The 20684-nt window shown below is 44.6% G+C and overlaps 1 protein-coding gene across 5 annotated transcripts; it reads left to right on the top strand.

The window, feature by feature from the left end:
* The first annotated feature begins 573 nt into the window (after positions 1 to 573).
* Positions 574 to 20185, top strand: GCC1 (GRIP and coiled-coil domain containing 1). 5 transcript variants are annotated; one of them, XR_009696737.1, is made up of 3 exons: positions 574 to 2015; positions 3109 to 7244; positions 11201 to 20185. XR_009696737.1 is itself a non-coding variant. In XM_061165729.1 (2 exons), the coding sequence occupies exons 1-2, from the start codon at positions 981 to 983 to the stop codon at positions 4402 to 4404; spliced, it is 2331 nt and encodes a 776-aa protein (XP_061021712.1). In that variant the 5' UTR covers positions 574 to 980; the 3' UTR covers positions 4405 to 20185. The 5 variants fall into 5 exon arrangements, 1 of the variants encoding a protein (XP_061021712.1); XR_009696736.1 differs by having other exon boundaries at positions 9324 to 20185; XR_009696739.1 differs by having other exon boundaries at positions 3109 to 11305; positions 15114 to 20185.
* Positions 20186 to 20684: the final 499 nt, after the last annotated feature.

Genomic DNA, 20684 nt, shown 5'->3' with positions numbered 1-20684 from the left:
CAGAATAATTATAAAGACTAAATAGCAAAACTCCTGTGAAGCTTCTGAAATATAGGTGGCACTTAGAATGGACATGATGCCTATATATATTTATTTATATATATTTGTTAAATGAACCCAGCAGAACTCAGGAAAGGTGTAATAATGATTACCTTATACACTGTCTAGGTGTCAAATACTGTCCTAGAAAGGGTTGTCATCTTTGTGGTCTAAATGGCAGTCTTAACTGTTCCTCTTTAAGGACAACGGTACTGAGCACCCAAACAGTGGGGCCTGTCCTTCACTCGAGTCTTTGGTAAGGACTCATTGCGATGTCGCCCCCGTCCCTCGCTGATCTTAGCGCTAGGGCAAGATCAGGGGCCTTCACCAAACCAAAATGACTCCGGTGTACTCGACTCTGCTTGCTCTGCTGTGGTGGAGAAGAACCGATGCTCCGCCGGTGAGTGACCAGTTTTCGGCCCTGCTGGGTTCTCTTCCCACCGGCCGGCTGAGGTAGCCCCGCCCACCTCGCGCCCACAGTGGGCGGGGCCTAATACTTCGCGCTCTCGTCACTTCCAGCAGACCCGGAAGCGCCGTTGTCCACCCGCTAGAGTTAGGAAGTGGGGATGGAGCTACGCTCATCTTAAATCTTTGGCCTGTCGTGCGCCGGGTTCCGGCCGGTGCTGCTGTGGCTGGGTGAGCGGGGAGCGCGGAGCGGCTTCTGGGACAGTGCGGGAGAGCCCTGGCAGTGTGCTCCTCTCGTGCCAGCGTCGCCCCGCCTCTAGGATAGGACCCGCCCCCGCCCTCCTGCCTGGGACCTGGCAAGCGTTTCTGCCCTGCTGCCCCGCCGCCCTGCATCCGGTCTCGAACGGCTGCTTGGAGCGGATGTGCGGCGGAGGGGGACAGCTATCTCCCCGTCGCATACAACCCCCGCTAGCATCTTCGTGAAGCTCTCCCAGGCTGTCCAAACCCTGGCGTGGAGCAACCCGTCCTGAACCCTCATGGAGAAGTTTGTTGGAATGAATTTCGGGGGCGGCCCAAGCAAGAAGGACCTGCTGGAGACCATTGAGACTCAGAAGAAGCAGCTCCTCCAGTACCAGACACGTCTCAAGGATGTAGTCCGTGCCTATAAAAGTCTGCTGAAGGAGAAAGAGGCGCTGGAGGCCAGCATTAAGGTACTGTCCGTATCCCACGAGGCGGATGTGGGCCTCGCAGGTGCGCAGCCTCAAGGCCTCACCTTTCCTGACTCTGTGGATGACCGATGCTCCACTCACAGCGAGGATAGCACAGGGACCGCCGCCAGCCTGGACACTGCGGCCAGTCTCACCAGCACCAAGGGTGAGTTTGGGGTAGAAGATGACAGACTGGCCCGTGGACCACCACCTCCAAAGTTGGAAGAGGCCAGCGGGTCAGAGAGTGGCGTTAGCAGTAGTAGTGGGGACGGCCCATCTGGGGGTGGGGAGGTGGACAAACGCCTGCACCAGCTGAAGACTCAGTTGGCTACTTTGACCAGCTCTTTAGCTACAGTCACCCAGGAGAAGTCCCGCATGGAAGCTTCTTACCTGGCGGACAAAAAGAAGATGAAGCAGGACTTAGAGGATGCCAGTAAAAAAGCAGAGGAGGAGAGGGGCCGGCTGGAGGGAGAACTGAAGGGGTTGCAGGAACAGATAGCAGAAACCAAAGCCCGGCTTATCACACAGCAGCATGATCGCGCCCAAGAGCAGAGTGACCATGCCTTGATGCTGCGTGAGCTCCAGAAACTGCTGCAGGAGGAGAGGGCCCAGCGCCAGGACTTGGAGCTTCGGTTGGAAGAGACCCGGGAAGCTCTGGCCGGGCGGGCCTATGCAGCCGGTCAGATGGAAGGGTTTGAACTGCAGACCAAGCAGCTGACCCGTGAGGTGGAGGAGCTGAAAGGTGAGCTTCAGGCTCTTCGAGATGAGAAGAATCAGCCTGACCCCCGGCTGAAGGAGCTTCAAGAAGAGGCCGCCTGCCTTAAGAGCCATTTCCAGGCTCAGTTGCAGCAGGAAATGAGGAAGGTAATTATCTTCATCTCTTTCAAACATGAGTCATTTAACTTAAATTGGCTTCCCAGGTGTCTCAGTGGTAAAGCATCCACCTGCCATTAGAAGACATTCTGGAGATATGGGTTTGATCCCTGGGTCAGGAAGATCCCCTGGAGTAGGAAATTGCAACCCACTCCAGTATTCTTGCCTGGAAAACCGCATAGACAGAGGAGCCTGGTAAGCTATAGTCCATAAGGAAGTAAAGAGTCAGACACGAGTCAACACACACTTGTGACATATGGGGAAATACTAGGTTTTTCTCCTCGTTTGACAGTTAGAACTAAGTGCCTGCACTGTTGATTTTTTGTTGCTCTTCAAAAAGTTTCACTTGTGGGTCCTGAGAAATCCTTTTCTATGTGGTGTTGACAGTATCCACAGAGTGTGCTTCCAACAGGATGTGGAGTTTCTGAGCATAGTCTGAAGTCGGACCAGACAGATCTGAGCGTCCGGGCATGTCTGAGCATCAGGGCATGGTATCTGTCCAGCTGTGTTCTGTGAAGCGGTGTAGCAGTGGCTGTGCAGTGCAGGGTGGAGTGGATGCTTATAGCAATATGCCTGTCTAGGGGGAGCAGTGGATGCCTGTAGGTAGGGTGGCTGAAGGGGACAAAGGGAATTTTCACAGAAGAAATCACCTCTTGTATTGCTTGCAGTCAATATTTGCCTTGTCTGGAAAGATAGGCTATTTTCCAGTGCCTCCTTTGAGCGTGGGGAGAGATCCAAGTCAATTCTGAACTTGCAGGAATGTTGGAAGAGGAAAAGAATGTCATATGGTGAAGAGCACACTTTACACGTGAACTTGGTGTGTGGGTGGAGAGAGTAGAAACGCTAAAGCAGAACAGTAGCAGATCTCCAAAGAGTCTTAATATCATTGGGTATAATGTGTGTCTGAGAGCAGGTTACAGGAGCTTGAAGCTCCCAAACTCAGAAAAATTCCCAGTTCCCATTTTTTGCCAGGCCACCCCCATCCCATAACCCTTTTGTCCCCCCTCCCTTGCTTCCTCAAAGTTGGCCCTCCCACCTTGTGGCTTTTCTGGATGCATCTCCACCTGTTCCCTTGTTTTTTCAGACAGCCCTTGCTGAGGATCAGCTGCGCCAGCAGTCGCAGTTGGAAGAGCAGAGGGTGGCGGCCCTGGAGAATCAAATATCCCAGGTGTCGGAACTGCTGGGCACCTACGAGAAGGCCAAGCAGAAGGACCAGCTGGCCATTCAGAAGCTGAAGGAGCGCATTCTGCAGCTAGACCTGGAGAACAAGACGCTGGCGCTAGCAGCCTCCAGCCGGTCCCCTCTGGACAGCCATGGAGATGAGTCCAGTCTGGATGTCAACGTCCTGAAGGACAAGATGGAGAAGCTGAAGAGGCTGCTGCAGGTGGCGGCCAGGAAGAGCCAGGTGACCCTGGACGTGGAGAAGCTCTGCGACCTGGAGATAATGCCCAGCTCCGAGGCTGCTGATGGGGAGAAGGCCACGGCGCTCTACTACCAGCAGGAGCTGAAACAGCTGAAGGAGGAATTTGAGAGGTACAAGATGCGGGCCCAGGTGGTCCTCAAGAGCAAGAATGTCAAAGACGGGAACCTGGGCAAGGAGCTGGAGGAAGCCCGGGAGCAGCTGGCCGAGCTGAAGGAGAAGTACATCTCGCTGCGGCTGTCCTGCGAGGAGCTGGAGCACCAGCACCAGCAGGAGGCCGAGGGCTGGAAGCAGGAGATGGCCCGGCTGCAGCACGGCCACCGGCAGGAGCTGGAGCGGAGCCAGCTGGACTTCCGGGACCGCACGCTGAAGCTGGAGGAGGAGCTGCACAAGCAGCGGGACCGGGCGCTGGCCGTGCTGGCCGAGAAGGACCTGGAGCTGGAGCAGCTGCGATCCGTGGCCTTGTCCTCCGGGCTGCCGGGGCGCAGAAGCCCTGTGGGTGGCGCGGGCCCCGGGGACCAGGCGGACACCTCCACCCCGGACAGCCTGACCCAAGCTCTGCAACTCGCTGCGGCCAGCGAGCCCACTTTCTTCCTGTATGCCGAGCAGCTGGCCCGCAAGGAGGTGGAGATCACGTCGCTGAGGAAGCAGAAGCACCGGCTGGAGGTGGAAGTGCATCGGCTGCAGGACCGGTTGCTGGAGGAGGGGGAGCGCCATCGGGAGGAGGTGGGAGCCCTGCAGAGCCACATCGCAAAGAACATCAGGGACCAGAGTCGGGAGGGAGCCAACCTGGAGTACCTCAAGAACATCATCTATCGCTTCCTGACCTTGCCGGACACCCTGGGCCGCCAGCAGACGCTCACTGCCATCCTGACCATCTTGCACTTCAGTCCGGAGGAGAAGCAAGCGATCATGCGGCTCCCAGCCGGTGGTGGTTGGTGGCCCTCTGGCAAGAGATGATGCCATTTTCACTCCTCCGATTTCTGTGCCTCTTCTGTGAGAAGGGACAGGCTTTGGTTTCTCCCGCCTCTTCTCTTATGTCACCGTCTTATTTCTTCACTGTATTGACCTGGGAGGAATCCTCAGTGTGGGGTGGGATCTTCTGTCAAATGCCATTAATGCCATTTTATCCTTGGGCCCCAGAGATACTGAAAGGGTTGGGACAGCATCTTCTGGTGGCCTGTGCATGAAGGGAGGAGTGGGGAGAGGTTAGGATTGAGAGGTGCAAAAGTTGGGGAAGTGAGTGGCTTTTAAAATAAGGGGGTTTTTTTGTTTTGTTTTGTATTAATATCATACTCCTAGTGCAGAGCTAGGAGTACCTATGACTCCAAAGAGAGTTCAGTTAATTTCTAAACACACACAAGGACCCACTATTTACTCCATTTCATCACAATCTTGAGTCTGGCCCACTGCTGCCCCAATTCTCTGGGGACGTAAATGCAGGCTGGAGAGGGACCAGGAAGTTTGAAATAGTGACAGATTGTCCCCTAGTCCAAAGGGCCCAGGGATAGTGAACTTGGGGAGTTCATTGTGGAACTGGGAAACTTGAAATACTTAGGGCAGGGCACGACCTAACGTCTGGACAAACCTCACCACTTGTGGCCATCCTGGAGAAATCCCTGCATACCAGCTGGTTCTTAGGAATTACTTGAGTGACCTGCTTTTGGCCTGGATAGGCTTCTAGACCTTCCACACTTGTCCCTCCCTGCCTTAACCTGCTGTACATCATTGGCTTGAGATTGTGAGTGAGTGACTTTGCTGTCTATCCCTCAATGTTGAAGTCCCATTAAGAAGAAAATTCTACCTTCTTAAAAGAGAGGTGTCTGATCAGGAAGCTCTGATCCTGCCTGGATACAAAGAATTAGCTCTGAGATTTATACCCACCCCCCCCCAACTAGTTATGCTGCAGAGGATTCCAGAAAGATGCTGTGACCCTCACAGGAAAGTGGTAGAAATTCAGCCGAACAGGGCTGGGGTACTTGCTACATATGGATAACCTTTTGGCTAAACCTCCACGTCCCTGCAGCCACGGTGTTCGTGCATTACTGTCACCAGGGTCCTTTTTCCGATCACTTAGGGAAGTAATAGGGTTTCAGTCCCTAAAACTCATCTTCCTCACCTGTGTTACTACTAATGGAGGGACTCAGGGAAGTTGGATTCAAATAGTATCATTTCCTTATTCTTTGCTTTCCCCCATCTGCTCTTGCTGGTTGTAGAGATCTTTGGATCCTAAAGACCTGTGCTCTGCCACAGTCTAATATGTATCTTTCTGTTCTTCATCATAGTGATCTGTATTGTGAGGGTTTGGGGGTGATTAAATAATCTGGGAGGCTAGGCGATCTGCACTATCTAAGGTGAGCAGACTTAATGGAACAGAAGTGATGCATTCAAGTGATAATAACGATAACCACAGAATCATTAAACTTGATCAGTTTGACCTGTTTGCTCACTTAATGGTGTGTATATACATGCATGTATATGTCTGGACACAGAGTGTGAATGTAAGTGGTAAATGAAAAGGAGGTAAGAAATACTTCATATATTTATCGACAAGCTTAAATCTAGGGAGGAATACCTTAGTACTTTAACTGCCTCGATTACAGACCAAACATTTTAGCCTGGAATTGTGTATATGTGTTTGTGTGTAAGCTGTTACACTGGAAAAAACCTTCTCATGGGTGGGCTTTAAACTTCCATAATTTCTGCTTTAAACTTTGAAAGTAATGTGCTTCTGAATGCTTTATTTTATTTTCAAGTCAGTATTCATAATATCCTGGAAAAGTTTTGCAGGATATATCCTAAGTTCCTGTAGGATATGATGTTATTTCCAGGTGGTTTGGATGGAATAGAAAGATCCATAGTCACAGCTGCTTTCCTGGGACTAATGATTCTGTGCTTTTGAATTCTGAGGAGATATTAAACAAGCAAAGAAGCAAATCAGTGTCTGATTAATAATTTTAAGCATTGGTATATGTAAGGCTGCAAATGCTCCCAAATGAAAGGAAGAAGACTTGGTCCCTCCCTACCCTTAAGAACATAAATTCCTTGTCTTCCCTCCCCTTTCTCCAAACTAAGTTTTCCAGTTATTTGACTAGTTTTCTCTGTGCTAGATACTCTAAGAAAGGAAAGAGAGAGAATTTAGATCAGACAACAGAGAGAAATAAATTTTCCTTGGTCCCTGGTCCTAGAATTTCAAATAGTGTGTGGGGTATGTTGATAAGGTAATGAGACTGAGCCATATTTATTACCTTGCAAATCAGGAAGATTGCCGGGAAGAAGAGGTGGAGGGAGAAAAGGATAAGAAGGCAGGTTGATAACTGTGAGCTTTCTGCATTCCTCCCCCCAGGCCACCCTATTGAGCATCTCCAATCTGAGGCGTAAACATCTGTATAATTGTGCCCTAGATGTTGGAAGTTCCCATCTGTTACCCAGAGCTCTGAGGTGCTCAGCTTGTCTTGTGAAGCTGCTACTACAGGGTTCTTTCTGGCAACTTCTCAAGACTGCAAGCACCATGTTTGGCCACTTACATCCATTATCTCATTTAATCCTCACAGATGTTATCATTCCCCATTTCACAGATGAGGAAACAAAGGCCAAGAGGTTAAATTTGCCCCAGATCATGTAACTAGTTGATGTCTGAACCAGGTCTGATGAACCCCAAAGCCTGCTTAATTTGGGTATGCCTGTCTTCCTAGGACTTAGGAGGGTCAAGGCCTGTCTCCGTGGGTGATAACTAGTGATGGAGAGACTGATCTCTTGGCTGAATTGTGCTGGTTCAAATGGAGAGAAAGTCTCCAGCTGTAAGTTTCAGCCCAAGTTTCTGCACTAATAATGCTAAATAGGCAATGCTGGTTCTTCTGTCCCCTTGCTCCTAGATGACTGCTAACTTTAGAACTGGGATCATTCTTTTTTATTAATTGAAGTATAATACAATGTTGTGTTAGTGTCTGATGTACAACAAAGTGATGCATATATATATATAATATATATATTCCTTTATTGTATAATACAAGTGAGTGAAAGTCACTTAGTCGTGACCCCATGGACTATACATCCATGGAATTCTCCAGGCCAGAATACTGGAGTGGGTAACTGTTCCCTTCTCCAGGGGATCTTCCCAACCCAGGGATCGAACCCAGGTCTGCACATTGCTGGTGGATTCTTTACCAGCTGAGCCACAAGAGAAGCCCAAAAATATGGGAGTGGGTAGCCTATCCCTTCTCCAGCAGATCTTCCTGACCTAGGAATTGAACCAAGGTCTCCTGCATTACAGGCAGATTCTTTACTGACTGAGCTATCAGGGAATCTCCTAGATAATATATAATAAAATTATATTTATTATATATATTTATATTTATTATATATTATATATATTCTTTTCCAGAATATTTTCCATATAGTTTACTATAAGATATTGAATCTCTTGAATATAGTTCCCTGTGATATACAGTAGGACTTTGTTGTTTGTTTGATATATAGCAGTTTGTATCTGTTAATCCCAAACTGCTAATTTATACCTCTCCCTCCTTTCCCCTCTGGTAATCAAATTTGTTTTCTATGTCTGTGAATCTGTTTCTGTTTTGTAAATATGTTTATTTGTGTCATTTTTTAGATTTTGCATACAAGTGATGATACATTTGTTTTTTTCTGTTTGACTTAGTTCACTTAATGTAATTTCTAGGTCCACCCATGTTGCTACAAATGGCATTATTTCATTCTCTTTTATGGATGAGTCCCTGGTGGCCCAGACAGGAAAGAATCTGCCCGCAGTGTAGGAGACCTGGGTTTGATCCCTGGGTCAGGATGCATCCTCTGGAGAAGGGAATGGCTACCCACGCCAATATTCTTGCCTGAATAATTCCTTGGACATAGGAGCCTGACTGGCTACAGTCCATGGGGTCATAAAGAGTCAGACATGACGCAGCGACTAACACTTTCACTTTAAGTATTTCATTGTATGTATATGTATATCATATTTTTATCCATTTGTCTGTCAATGGACGTGGAAGTTGTTTCCTTAGCTTGACTTTTGTAGATATTGCTGTAATGACAATTGGGATGCACGTATCATTTGAAATTATAGGTTTCTGTCCATCCCTGTGGGCTGCGGGACCAAACCCTCTCATATCTGAGAGAATGAATTTGAAGACTGCTTCCACTAATGCAGATTACATGCAATTTTTTTATTAACTGAAGCTGTGCTGTCTATATAGCCAAAAGTTGTCGAGTTTTATGAGCTGTTGTGTATATTTTGGAAATTAAGCCCTTGGTTGCATCATTTGCAAATGTTTTCCCCCAGTCCATAGGTTGTCTTTTCATTTTGTTTGTGGTTTCCTTTTTCTGTGAAAAAGCTTACAAGCTTGATTAGGATCCATTTGTTTATATATATATATATATATTTTTTTTTATTTCTATTGCCTTGAGAGACTAAGAAACTACTGCTAAAGTTTATGCCCCCAAATGCTTTGCCTGTGTTCTCTTCTAGAAATTTTGTAGTATCCTGTCTTATATTTAAGTCTTTAAGTCATAAATTACTTAATCTCTCTGGAGTTAACTTCCTTATAATGGAAATTAATAATACCTTTATTTCAGGGTTACATTCTCAGTTATAAAGAAAGTAAGTATAGAAAGAACCAGCACAGTTTCTGAAACAAAGTAGGTGCTGAACCACGTTAGGTTTCTTCCCCCATGCAAAGAATTGGCAGAATTGGGAGTTAAGACTGAGCTCTTCTTGATTTCTTAACCACAAACGTTGCTGTAAACAAAGGAAAAATGACGGCCTTATATTAAGGGCTTGCGCTAAAGTCGACTGCTAGCATTTCCCCTATGTTATTTACTTAATCTTTGCAGCAGCCTTGTAAAGCATATCTGTTTTGCAGATGAGGAAATGGAGGCTTGGCAGGATGAATTGCCCAAGGTCCAGAGCCAGGGATGGCAGAACCTGGATTGAAAGCTGTTTATCTGAACCAAGCAGCCCAGCTCTTTCTGCCTCTCTACTGCCTCTCAGCAAAGAGCAATGTGGAATCCTCGATCGTGGTCCCCACCGAGGAGTCCAGGGGACTGTGTTTCTGGCCTGGGCTGGGAAGGAAGGGGCCTTGTCTGGGTGGTCCTTTCTTCATTGGCAACCAGCTGCCTCATAATTTCAACGGAGCCTCATTTTTTCCTAACTGCAGAGCTCTTTCACACTGAAAGTTGTGAAATAGACTCTCTATTACCACACAGTTTTATGTGAGTTTCAGCAGTGACAGCTGTTTCTCCTGGGACCCAGATCTCCTAAGTCACCTAAATAACAATGATTCTGAGAAACCCACAGGGCAGGGAGCCCAGAAGAGCAAAGGCCACCTGTAAACCAATGACCCTCATGGGTAAACCCTGCCCCTTGACTTCAGCAGGGAGACCATCTCTGGTTCAGTGTAAATTTGTCCATCCCTGTGGGCTGCTACTGAGGGATGAAACCCTCTCTTTCGTATCTGAGAGAGTGAATTTGAAGACTGATACCAGCTTACATGAATATAAGGTTTTAAATGCAAATTACATGCAAATTTTTTATTAGCTGAAGCTGTGCTGTCCATATAGTCAAAAGTATTTTGAGGGTTAGTATTTAGAATCAGGTCCATTGTCTTACCTTTATTTCAACACCTGTGGACTATACAGGTGGCCAGGGCAAGGACACCCACCCAAAGGGTGTGAAGTTCCCCAGTCTGAGGCTTCACTTTTAAAACTGGTTTAAATAAAGGGAAGAAATTGTCCCCTGGGATATCTGCCCACTTTGGAGACTTAGCCAGAAAGAGGAGATTTGAAGGAGTCTGGAGACCAAACTTGTTTGTGTCGGTTTTAACCACCTACATTGTATCACCCACTGGGTTTACATTTCCCAAAGGCAGGATCCTTAGACACACTGTTTCCTCCACCTTCATAGTCCCTCCTGGCGCCCCATTCCAGCCCTCTGCAGTATGGTCCTGTCCTTTCAGACTCACCTAAAGCATCACTCCATGCTGATTTTTTCCATACCAAGGGAAGCTCAGGCACTTCCCTGAGGTCCTTCAACACTTTATTCATACAGCCTTGAGCACAGTCATTTCTTGTACTTTCATTTTAAATTGACTTCTCTGTCTCCCCAACTACTCTATAGACCCCCTCACTGTCGTGTCCAGGTCCTGTTCATCTTCGCACTCTCAGGACTTCTCATAACTTGGCACATATATTAAATGCTTAATAAACAGCAGAATGAATGAACATAAGACTGAAAATACCAACCTTATCCATTCAGAGTAAGAGATTTAATTTTTGCTAGTATTGCATTCTTCCACTGTGCTATTTTACTGCTAGTTTTGTCTTCGGGCATTTTAGTGGATGTGCCATTTCCCTAGGTCTGTGGGAATATAACTAGAATTGACTTTAGGTACATTAGCTTCCTTTGGTAGAGGATTTGGGGATGTTCATTCTGGTCCCATCAGGAAGGAAGATAGCTGAGAAAAGGAGGCTATAGGATGAGGCAAGTGCCCTGAGGCTCAGATGCTGAGCCCAACTTTGGGCCTGAGGTCTTACTCCTGATGAGGACCCCAGCAGGAAGCTTCTGGCAGTGTGTCCCTGTATTTAAGGAACCCCTGTACTTGAGTGGGGTGTAGAACAGGCAGCTCCACTACCTTATCTCTCAAGGGGTTTAGGGACCTTCCTTTCTTCCACCTGCACATTTTTTTATGGTTGTGGCAAACTTCTTGGCAAATGAAACTTTTGTTCTTTCTCTGCTTCCCAGATTTAGTCATTAAAAAGTTGATTTCTTCTGAGTTGACACTTGGTCCATCAGACCAGCACCCAACTTCTGGAGAGGGACCAACAAGATACACTTGTCTAGCAGGAGGTAAGAGTGGAGAGGGGCGCTATCTCTAAAAGTCTTCCCAGAGAAAACATTATTATCCTGGCCTCGATGAGCACAGTTGTAGGAACTGAATGAAATAACAGATATGCAAATTCTTTATAAATTGAACTGCACTAATGTAAAAATAAAAGGAACTTCACTGGGCAAAAAAAGAAAAAAAAAAAAGTCTTCCCAGGGAGCTTTCCAGGGGCCTCTCCAGCACCTTGGTCAGCACTTGTGTGTGACTGGTGGTCAGTGAGTCAGTGAGTCCCGTGGGTACGGAAGGAAACAGAATTTTCAACAATTGTGAGCCTTACTTTGTGAGGCACCTGGGGCCAGAAGCTTCCTGCTGGGGTCCTCATTTTAGCAATCCCTGGTCATTCAGCCGTCACATGATAACAGGCCATACCTAGATGCTGTACAAACCGCAAAGATGACTGTTGAGATCTTTCCCAAGTTTTGGTGCAGACTTGGCTGAGGGAATCAGGCTGATCTGGCAACTAGCATGGGTTCACTAACCATCTCCGTCTTCTCTCTCCATTTTAGCCCTCTCGCTTTTCCAAAAAAACAAAAAGAGACCCTGCCTTGAAGTTGCTTACAGTCTGTTGGGGTTCACACAGCATGTTTATCCAAACTGCGATACCAGGAGGGTGCTGGACACCAACGAGAGTGGGTTGGTCAAGGGATGATAATAGTGAAGAGTCAGGGTGTGATCCAGGGTGATGAAGGAGGAGGGCTTCAGAATGAGTCTGGGCTTGAGTGATCTGCCCGTCACTAGTGGCTTAGATGGGAAGTCCATCCCACATAGGTGGGTGCACGGACCACAGGCCTGCATTGTACAAGCCCATCAGGGCATTTATGGAATCCCAGAATATCCCATCTGAAAGGGATATTGGAGCTTGCCTGGTAGGCTACTCCCTTCATAGAAGAGCAAAAAGACCCACACAGGACAAATTGATCTTATCATGGGTTGTGGCTTAATAATGAAATAGAAGCTTTTGTCCCCGGTAGTGGCTGATAAGTGATGGCTGGATGGCAGGCAGAGTGGGGCATCGAGTGCACAGTGGGTTTGTGCCCTCTGGGTCTATTGATACCCGAGCCTTCCCTCTTCTTTCCTGCTGCTGCTCCTGGGCCTCTTGAAAAGGGAGATGTCCAGGAGGATGGTGCTATTGATTCAACTGACTAAGGATAACTTACCAGTAACTCCCACCCATGGGTGCTAGTGTTCATGGACCTAAATTTTAAACCCCTTGTAGGTGAAGCCGGGAACATGGAGGGTATATCACTGTTTATTCATCAGTTCAGTAAACGTGGAGTGACCTTTCACTTTGTCGCAGGCGCTGTGCTGGGCACTCAGAATACACTCTATCAGTGTTTAGCACAGGATATAGGTTCAAAGGTGAATGATTATAATTCAGTGTGGCAAGTGCTGTAATGGAGGATTAGAAGGTAAAGATGAGACATTGAACTTGGTCTGCAAGGAATCAGGAAACTAAAGTGAAGGTGACCCTTCAGTTGAGCTTCAAAAGATAAGCAGCGACTGATGTTAGCTGCATGGACAGGCGGTGGTGCTGAGAGTGGGCATGGGGGTGTGTGGCAGTTGTAGTAGATTAACTCATTCAGCATTTCTTATAATCTGCTTTTGATTCAGCCTTCCTGGACTGCAGAAATGAAACAGAAACAATGTTTGTCAGACTTTTTGGTAACTAGGATTTCAGAGGTACTTGCGGCTCCTGAGATTGGAACTAGGAACTGAGTTGAATGGGTGGCATGCAAGGCTTCTATATTTCTGGGCTGGATCTAACAAACGTGGCCCCAGAGCCAGCAGCTGCTGTGTGCCCTCTCCCCGATTCTGACCTAGGTGGTGTGACTCCCAGGTTCCAACCTGAGCAGCTGGGAGGGGCATGGTGCCCAGCTCAGAGAAGAAAGATGATGACTTCAGGGAGAGGGATGTTAAGTTCAGGGCACATTTGGGTGAGGTCTAGAAGTTTGGGAATGCAAACTTTTTATACCTGGTCTTAGCTTAAAAGCTGAGAAGTGACCAACATTTAAAAAAAAAAATATTTATTTGGTGAATTTACACGTGAGGTCATTTACAAAGACAAGATGCAGATACATGCAGTTCTCAGAACAGGCAATAATCTTTGAGGATTTGCATGATAGTATTGAATGGCAAGGGCTCCCCACTAGTGTTAAAGAACCTGCCTGCTGATGCTGCCTGGGTTGGGAAGATCCCCTGGAGGAGGGCATGGCAGCCCACTCCAGTATTCTTGCCTGGAGAATCCCATGGACAGAGGAGCCTGGCAGGCTACAGTCCATAGGGTTGTAAAGAGTTGGACACAACTGAGTGACTTAGCGTATGTGCACACACACACACATACACACATGCACACATATTGAATGACAATGCTTTGATTTCCTTAGTGAATTTTTATACCCAATATCAATGTTATGTAAATATAGCTGTGTCTGTATGTACAGGTTATTATATATGGTGTATAATTATGAGCTGAAATGCAGAGCTCTCAACCTTTCCATTAACCAAGCCATCTTAAATTATGTTAACTGCCCCAACTAGTTGGTTAGAGGCCCCTCAACTGTTATAGAGTTTGGGAACTCAAGAGCACAGCATGGAGTAGAGATGAATATTTGGGAGTCTGGGGTGTGAGGCAGGCACTGGTGTACATGTGATGACACAGAGGATGTGTAGACTTTGCAGAGAAGTCGGCCAGGAGTGGCACCCATCCCCTTCGAGAAGACGTTTTTAGAAGTAATCTCATAGTTACTGAAAAGTGTCCAGAATAGTACAAGAACAATCATGTACCATTTACCCAGACTCATCTGTTGTTCACACTGTGTTCCTTTGTGCTCTCTCTCTATGCATACATACATATTTTTTTCTGGACCATTTGAGAGTAAATTGCATACATCATGGCGCTTTACCTTTTACCAGTGATTTTTTTCTTAAAAGCAAGGATATTCTCTTAAATGACTACAATATAGTTATAATCTTCAGTAAATGTAACACCTATCTGTACAATTCTGTAATCTACCATCTGCATTCCAACTTGTCAAGTAGCCCAGTCATTTCCTTTATAGTATTACCCCCCACCCCCATTACAGGATTCTGTCTAGGATCACATATTGTGTTTAGTTATCCTGTCTCTTTAATCTCCTTTAATTTGGAATAATTCCACACCTTTTCATTGTCTTTTATGACAGTAACATTTTAAGAGAATACAGCCCTCCCCACTTTTTAAAATATAAGAGCCCTCATTTTGAGTTTGATGTTTCTTCATAATTAGATTAAGGCTCTGAATTCCCTGCCAAAATATTGTATCAATGATGTGATTGTCGACTGAAAGAAAAATGTACAATGTAAGGGCTATGAGTTTAAATTTTATTCAGGGTTTTACCGAGGCCCACAGTCTGGGAGATAGCCTCTCAGTAGCTCTGAGGCAGTTTCTTTTAGAGGGATAGGGGAGCAGTCAGTATATTTTTGATTTTTGGCTGCGGAGTATGTGCAAACAAGCGTATGACTTGGTAAAAGGTTATTGCTAGTCACAAGGAAAAGCTATCAGTTAGTGATTTTAGTGCTTTATCATGTATGGGAAGATGCAAGAATCTGGGTTCATGAAGATTCTTCCTGAGATAAACATCTAACTATCTAAAGCACTGAGCACCTCATCCTGTTTTCTATCCTGAATTCCTCCTGGGGTGCATTGTTGGTCAGCGACTGCAGTGGCTGATGACATAATCATTGCATAACTGGATGGTAAGCCACATTCTTTGTTTTCTCTGCTCTTCTCAGGGTATCACTCCCAGAGGCAAATTACCATCTGCTGCTTCTCATTGGTGATGTTAATTCTGATACTCAGACAAGGTATCTGATTTCTTCACTGTATAGTAAGTATTTTTGCTTCAGTGCTAATAATCTGAGGAGATACTTTAAATCCATGCAGAAATCCTGCTTTTATCAAAATTTCCCCCCCAAATTAACTGATGATAACCCAATCTTTGCTTTGATGATTGAAAATCAATCATTTTTCACCTCTAGCACTATTACCACATTTATCTTTTGGTCCTTGGCATTTTCTCAGTGACAGCCCTGCCTTCTCCATCACTTATTTAACATTTATTTATCTATTTATTACTAGACTGATGGATTCCTGTTTCTCATTGGTTTATAATTTGCTATTTTACTTAATTTTTTGGCTCAAATTTGGCTCAAATTCCCCAGATTGGTAAGAATCCCTTCAAACTCCCATGTTCTTGTGACACACTTCCATCATTTTTTGGAGTACTTCCTTACTTTCTGTCTTGAAAATATGTTTTTGGCTCATCTTACAGTTTCTGTGCCCCGGTCTTGGAATCAACTATTTCTCTGGTGATCCCTGGTTCTTTTTTGTGAAAACTGGTATTAGAAACCAATATCTGGGAGCTATGTGAGCTCATTGCTACTGGGGTGTCTTTGCTTCTAGGTCCTTACAGCAGACAGACTTTGAAAATATAAATTATTTATACATATATACATGCATGTGTAGCTATACATACACACATACACAGTTTAAACATTGCAAATTTGCACCAACATCTCCGATTCCAATCCATTTCACCTCAGTTTTTTCTTACCATTCTCTAACTCATGTGTGTTTCTTCTACAGCAAGAACCCTAGGATGGAGCCCTTTAGTATTTTATTAGTGATGTCATTAACACTACATTAACACTATGTAAGTGTAATATAGGTGTAACAATATGTGACGCTACATATTTACATTAACATCTAAGAAGTAGGCAGAGCAGAAGAGCACACAGACAGCTGAGGGACAACCAGAAAAGCAGGGGAAAACCAGCAGAGGATATCAAAGAATTCAAGGGAGAAATGAGCTTTATCATGGCTAGAGTATTCAGCTCCATCAAGTTTAAATCACTTTACAAGATTTTTAAAAGCTTATAAAGGCTTTTCATGCATTTTCAGGCTATGTAAAGCACCAGCTGTTTTCATTTTGATGCTCCCTTCCAATATCTGTCCAGGAATACTTTCTTTTATGCTGTTGCAGTTGTAAGATTGCATTATAATTTGGTGTTTTGCTTTTTGCTTGAGATGGTCTTGTAGCACCTGTTCATTTTCCGTGTGTCCTCCCGCCCTTCACTCTGACCTGTTTTAATGGCTGTGCTGATTAAAGAGGGAAGAGGCCACCTTTCTTCTAGCTTCTGTGGCTTCCAGAGCCACTCCCATCTTTGCCCTTTCATCTGCTCACTCTCCCACTGCTCTGTAAAAAGATGGTGACTACACTTACGTAACTTTTGCCAAGATTAAAACATTTGGAGTTGCTGATATTCAGTCTATGACAATGGCTGTTTCATATGATCTTAGCCTAATATATACCAGGCTAAGATAAAAAAATATATATATTTTTTATATACACTATATAAAATACAGTATATTTATAATACATGTTTTACATGTATCAAAAGACCTGATTTAAGAGTGACTCAGTGCTATTAATTTATCACCATTAATCATACCTTAGGAGGCATTATTATCATCATCCTTGTTACATCTGAGGAAACTGAGGCAAAGAAAGGTTAAATAACTTGCCCATAGCTAGCAAAAGCAGGTGCAGTGTTTGGGCCCAGGAAGTCTGGCTTTGGAGCCCAGGTTCTTAATCATTACACTATGATACCCCTCAAGAATGGTATCACCAAGCTGAAAATAACCAATTGCAAGCTTATTAAGGGAGCTGGAGCCAGTCTGCTTGTTAACTGAGTGTGGATGCCCCATGTTTCCCCCTTTTCAGAATTTGTTATTTAATGTATGTGTGCATTTCCCTGTAGGTGTCAGGGTCAGAGGCTAGAGAGTGGGCTTGCTCTTCACTGCCTTATGCCAAGTGTCTTGTGCAGTACACAGAAGAGATGTGTCCTCAATATTTATTGAAGGAAAAGAAGGTAGGAAGGGAGGGAGGGAGGAAGGTGGAAGCTGGGGCATCAGTTGGAGATTGGGAATGTTAGGTGACATGAATTGTAGGATGTGTCTATCTGACTTGTATAGAGAGTTGGGCTTCGAGTGGCCACAAACAGGGTAGACTTTTCTACTTCTGGCATCCAGAGTAAGACAGGCCAGAGGGATAAGTTCAAACTAGAGATTCAGTGTCAGACAGTGGCAAACCCCTGGCCAACAAGGCTACTGCCAGAGTTCAGAGGAGGGTGGAGGCGGGGTAGGAGGGAGAGTCAGTGAGGAGAGGCCTCTGGGAACTGTAAATCCTATTAACATAATATAAAGTCTGAAATAGCTAGACCTGCCTGCCTACTAGACTTCAGGCCATTGTAAGCCCAAGGTAGATGCTTTCAATTAACTTAATGTCTTTGAACTCTCTCCCTAAGTGCTAGGTACGGTAGCAGAATGCCTGCAGATATACAGATGTCCTTAGGAAAGTGGGTTTTTTGTTTCTAGTATCCTGGACCCAAGTTCTTTGAAAGAGTAAGATATTAGGGGCTGAGAACCACCCCTGGAAGAGATGCAAGTGAAATGCTCATTTTCTCATTACCTGTCTCTGGGATTTCTTTGTGACTCATTGTTTTTAATCTGTCAAAAAGGGAAGCAGTGAATTTGCAGAGCTTCTGAAAGTTATTGTGATGATTTTTGTTTGTTCATTGATCAAGTCGAACAGTACATTAAAGTTCTTAGAAAAGTATAAAGTACTATAAAATGTAATTATTATTAATGTCTGACATCACATATACTAGATAACAGAATACAATGATAAATTAACTCTATGTTGGTAAACTGTTACCTAACTCCCAATTTGGCTCCCCCATCCCACTGTCTTCCTAAGAAGGAGATTCATACTTTTAAAAGGATGAGGTGGGGAAAATGTTATTTTATATATTTATTTATTTATATATATATATATGTATATGTATGTATGTATGTATTGACTTTCTCCTGCTGCTGTAACAAATTACCACAAACTTGATGACTTTGAAACAACACAAAATAAGCACCTGACAGCTTTGGAGGTCAGAAATCTGAAAGAGGATCTCACTGGGCTAAAACCAAGGTGTCAGCAGGGCTGTGTTCCATTCTGGAGGCTCGATGGGAGAATCTGTTTCCTTGGTTTTTCCAGTTTCTAGAGACTGTCTGTGTTCCTTTTTTCATGGTCCCCTTCTTCCATCTACAAAGCAAGTGATGTCAGATTTGAGTCTTTTCTCCATAGTCACATCGTCCTTTCTCTTCCATTCTAAGGGATCCTTGTGATTACATCCCAGATAATCCAGGATAATCTTCCTATTTCAAGGTCAGTTGATTAGCAACTTTAATTCCCCTTTGTCATGTAACGTGTTCTGGAAATTAAAACATGAATATCTTGGTGTGGGGGGATATTATTCTTCCTAACATATTATATATTTTGTAAATATTTTATCTGGAAAGAATTTTGGCAAAAGCTAAAAATGAAAAATCAAAGTTCTTCCTAACTTGTTGGTAATAAGGGCTTCCAATATTACTGGATAATTCCTAGCAACATTCTTTTTCATGGGAAACCAGCAGCACCTAGTGTCTCTCCAAATAAATTTCAACAGAAAATACAGTGTCCTGTAATTAAAAAGGTGCAGCTCAGACTAATGGTAGAAAAAGGAAATTCTCAGGACTCATAGCAGTAGAAGGCTGATTCTGTCTTCCGTGTGTTCTTTAGACTGAACCCTACACCCATGCATCCGGAACTATTTAAATTAATTCTGTGGAGCCTGGCACCATGCTGGATTCTATGATAGATGCAGAAAGATAAGATCCTTATTCCCAAATTGCACCCAGTCTTATTGGGCAGATAACACACACCTTGTCAGTTAAAATGTATGTACCCATTTACAAAATTCTGAAGACCTGATGGCCAAGTGTGCCATTAATAACTAGGCCCAGTTGTATACACATTAAAACCCCAAAGAACGCTTGGTTTAAATAACAGGTTTATTTCTTGCTGTTGTGAAAGAATTGGTACAGCTATGGTTTGGCAGTTCATCAAAAAGTTAAACATAGAGTTACTATATGACCCAGTTGATTCTACTCCTAGATTGATATATATCCAAGAGAATTAAAAACATCTTTTTGTAGAAACATTTGCACACTAATGTTCATAATAGCATTATTCATAATAGCCAGAAAGTGGAAGCAACCCAAATGTCCATCAACTAATAAATGGATAAAAAAGTGAAGTGTATCCATACAGTGGAATATTTTTTTTTTTTTTTTTTTTGGAATATTTCTTAACCATAAAAGGGAATGAAGTACTGATAACATGCTACACTATGGTAGAAACTGAAAAACAATATGTTAAGTACAGAAGTCAGATACAAAAGGCCACATATTATATGATTCTATTTATATGAAATGTCCAGAACAGGCAAATCCATAGAGACTGAAAGCAGATTAGTGGTTGCCAGGGTCTGGGGAGTGGGGAGGGAAGAATGGGGCAGTGACTGCTAACGGGTACCGGGTTTATTTGGGGGGTGATAAAAATATCCTGAAATTAGTGGTGATAGTTGAATAGCTTTGTGAATACATTAAAACCCTAAACCCCCTTGAATTGTACACTTTAAATCGGTGAATTGTTTTGTATGTGAATTATATCTGTAAAAGTTACTAAAAAAATAGTAGGTGGGTCAAGGAGGCAAAAATGGGTAATGACTAATTAGAGACCATGAAGAAGACATGGGTGAAGTACTTTCTATTTGTTTTTTGCCCCCTTCCCCCAGTTCCTTCACCAGGACTCAACATGGCTTCCCCTTTCTTTCGCATATTCTACGTCTCCTTCCCCACCACCTCACTACAGTCAGCAGAATGATCACCTTGTGAGGCTGACCTGGCCCCAGGGGAGGTGAGAGATGGCCGTTCTATTCCCTATAGAGATAAAACAGGGGGTGAGCTGATGGAAATAGAGCACAGAATAGAATTCATGCCCCCTGCCTGCTGAGGGTGTCTCCACATGATAGGCATCTCTGGTTCTGGGGAACAAATATCCTTTGGGTTGGGGGGGGGTCCCTGGTCCTCATGGCACAAGGGAGGGGTTCTGTGAGTCTGATACATCCCTGTGGCCCATCACACAGTTTATCCATTTGATTGGAGAATGAAGACTCTTGGAGTGGAACACTGGAGGCTGCCTGTGTCCCTGCTCCCCATGGGAGGTGTGAGCTAGCAGCGTCTATCTCTGCCCCCTGGTGGCCTTGCTCTGGGTTTTCAGGCTACTCATCTTCCCTCCTGTCCCGCTGATAGAGCAGCTCCTCCTAACATGTGTTCTGATGTTTCCCTCACAGCCATGTGAAGACTTTTTTCCTGATCCATTTCCTATTCCTCTTTTTGTGCTGTATACTGTTTCTTACAGGACA

This window comes from Dama dama, chromosome 18, assembly GCF_033118175.1.
Source record: "Dama dama isolate Ldn47 chromosome 18, ASM3311817v1, whole genome shotgun sequence".
NCBI classification, from domain to species: domain Eukaryota; kingdom Metazoa; phylum Chordata; class Mammalia; order Artiodactyla; family Cervidae; genus Dama; species Dama dama.
The sequence above is the reverse complement of the archived record's forward strand: the minus strand, read 5'-3'. Positions and strand labels throughout refer to the sequence as shown.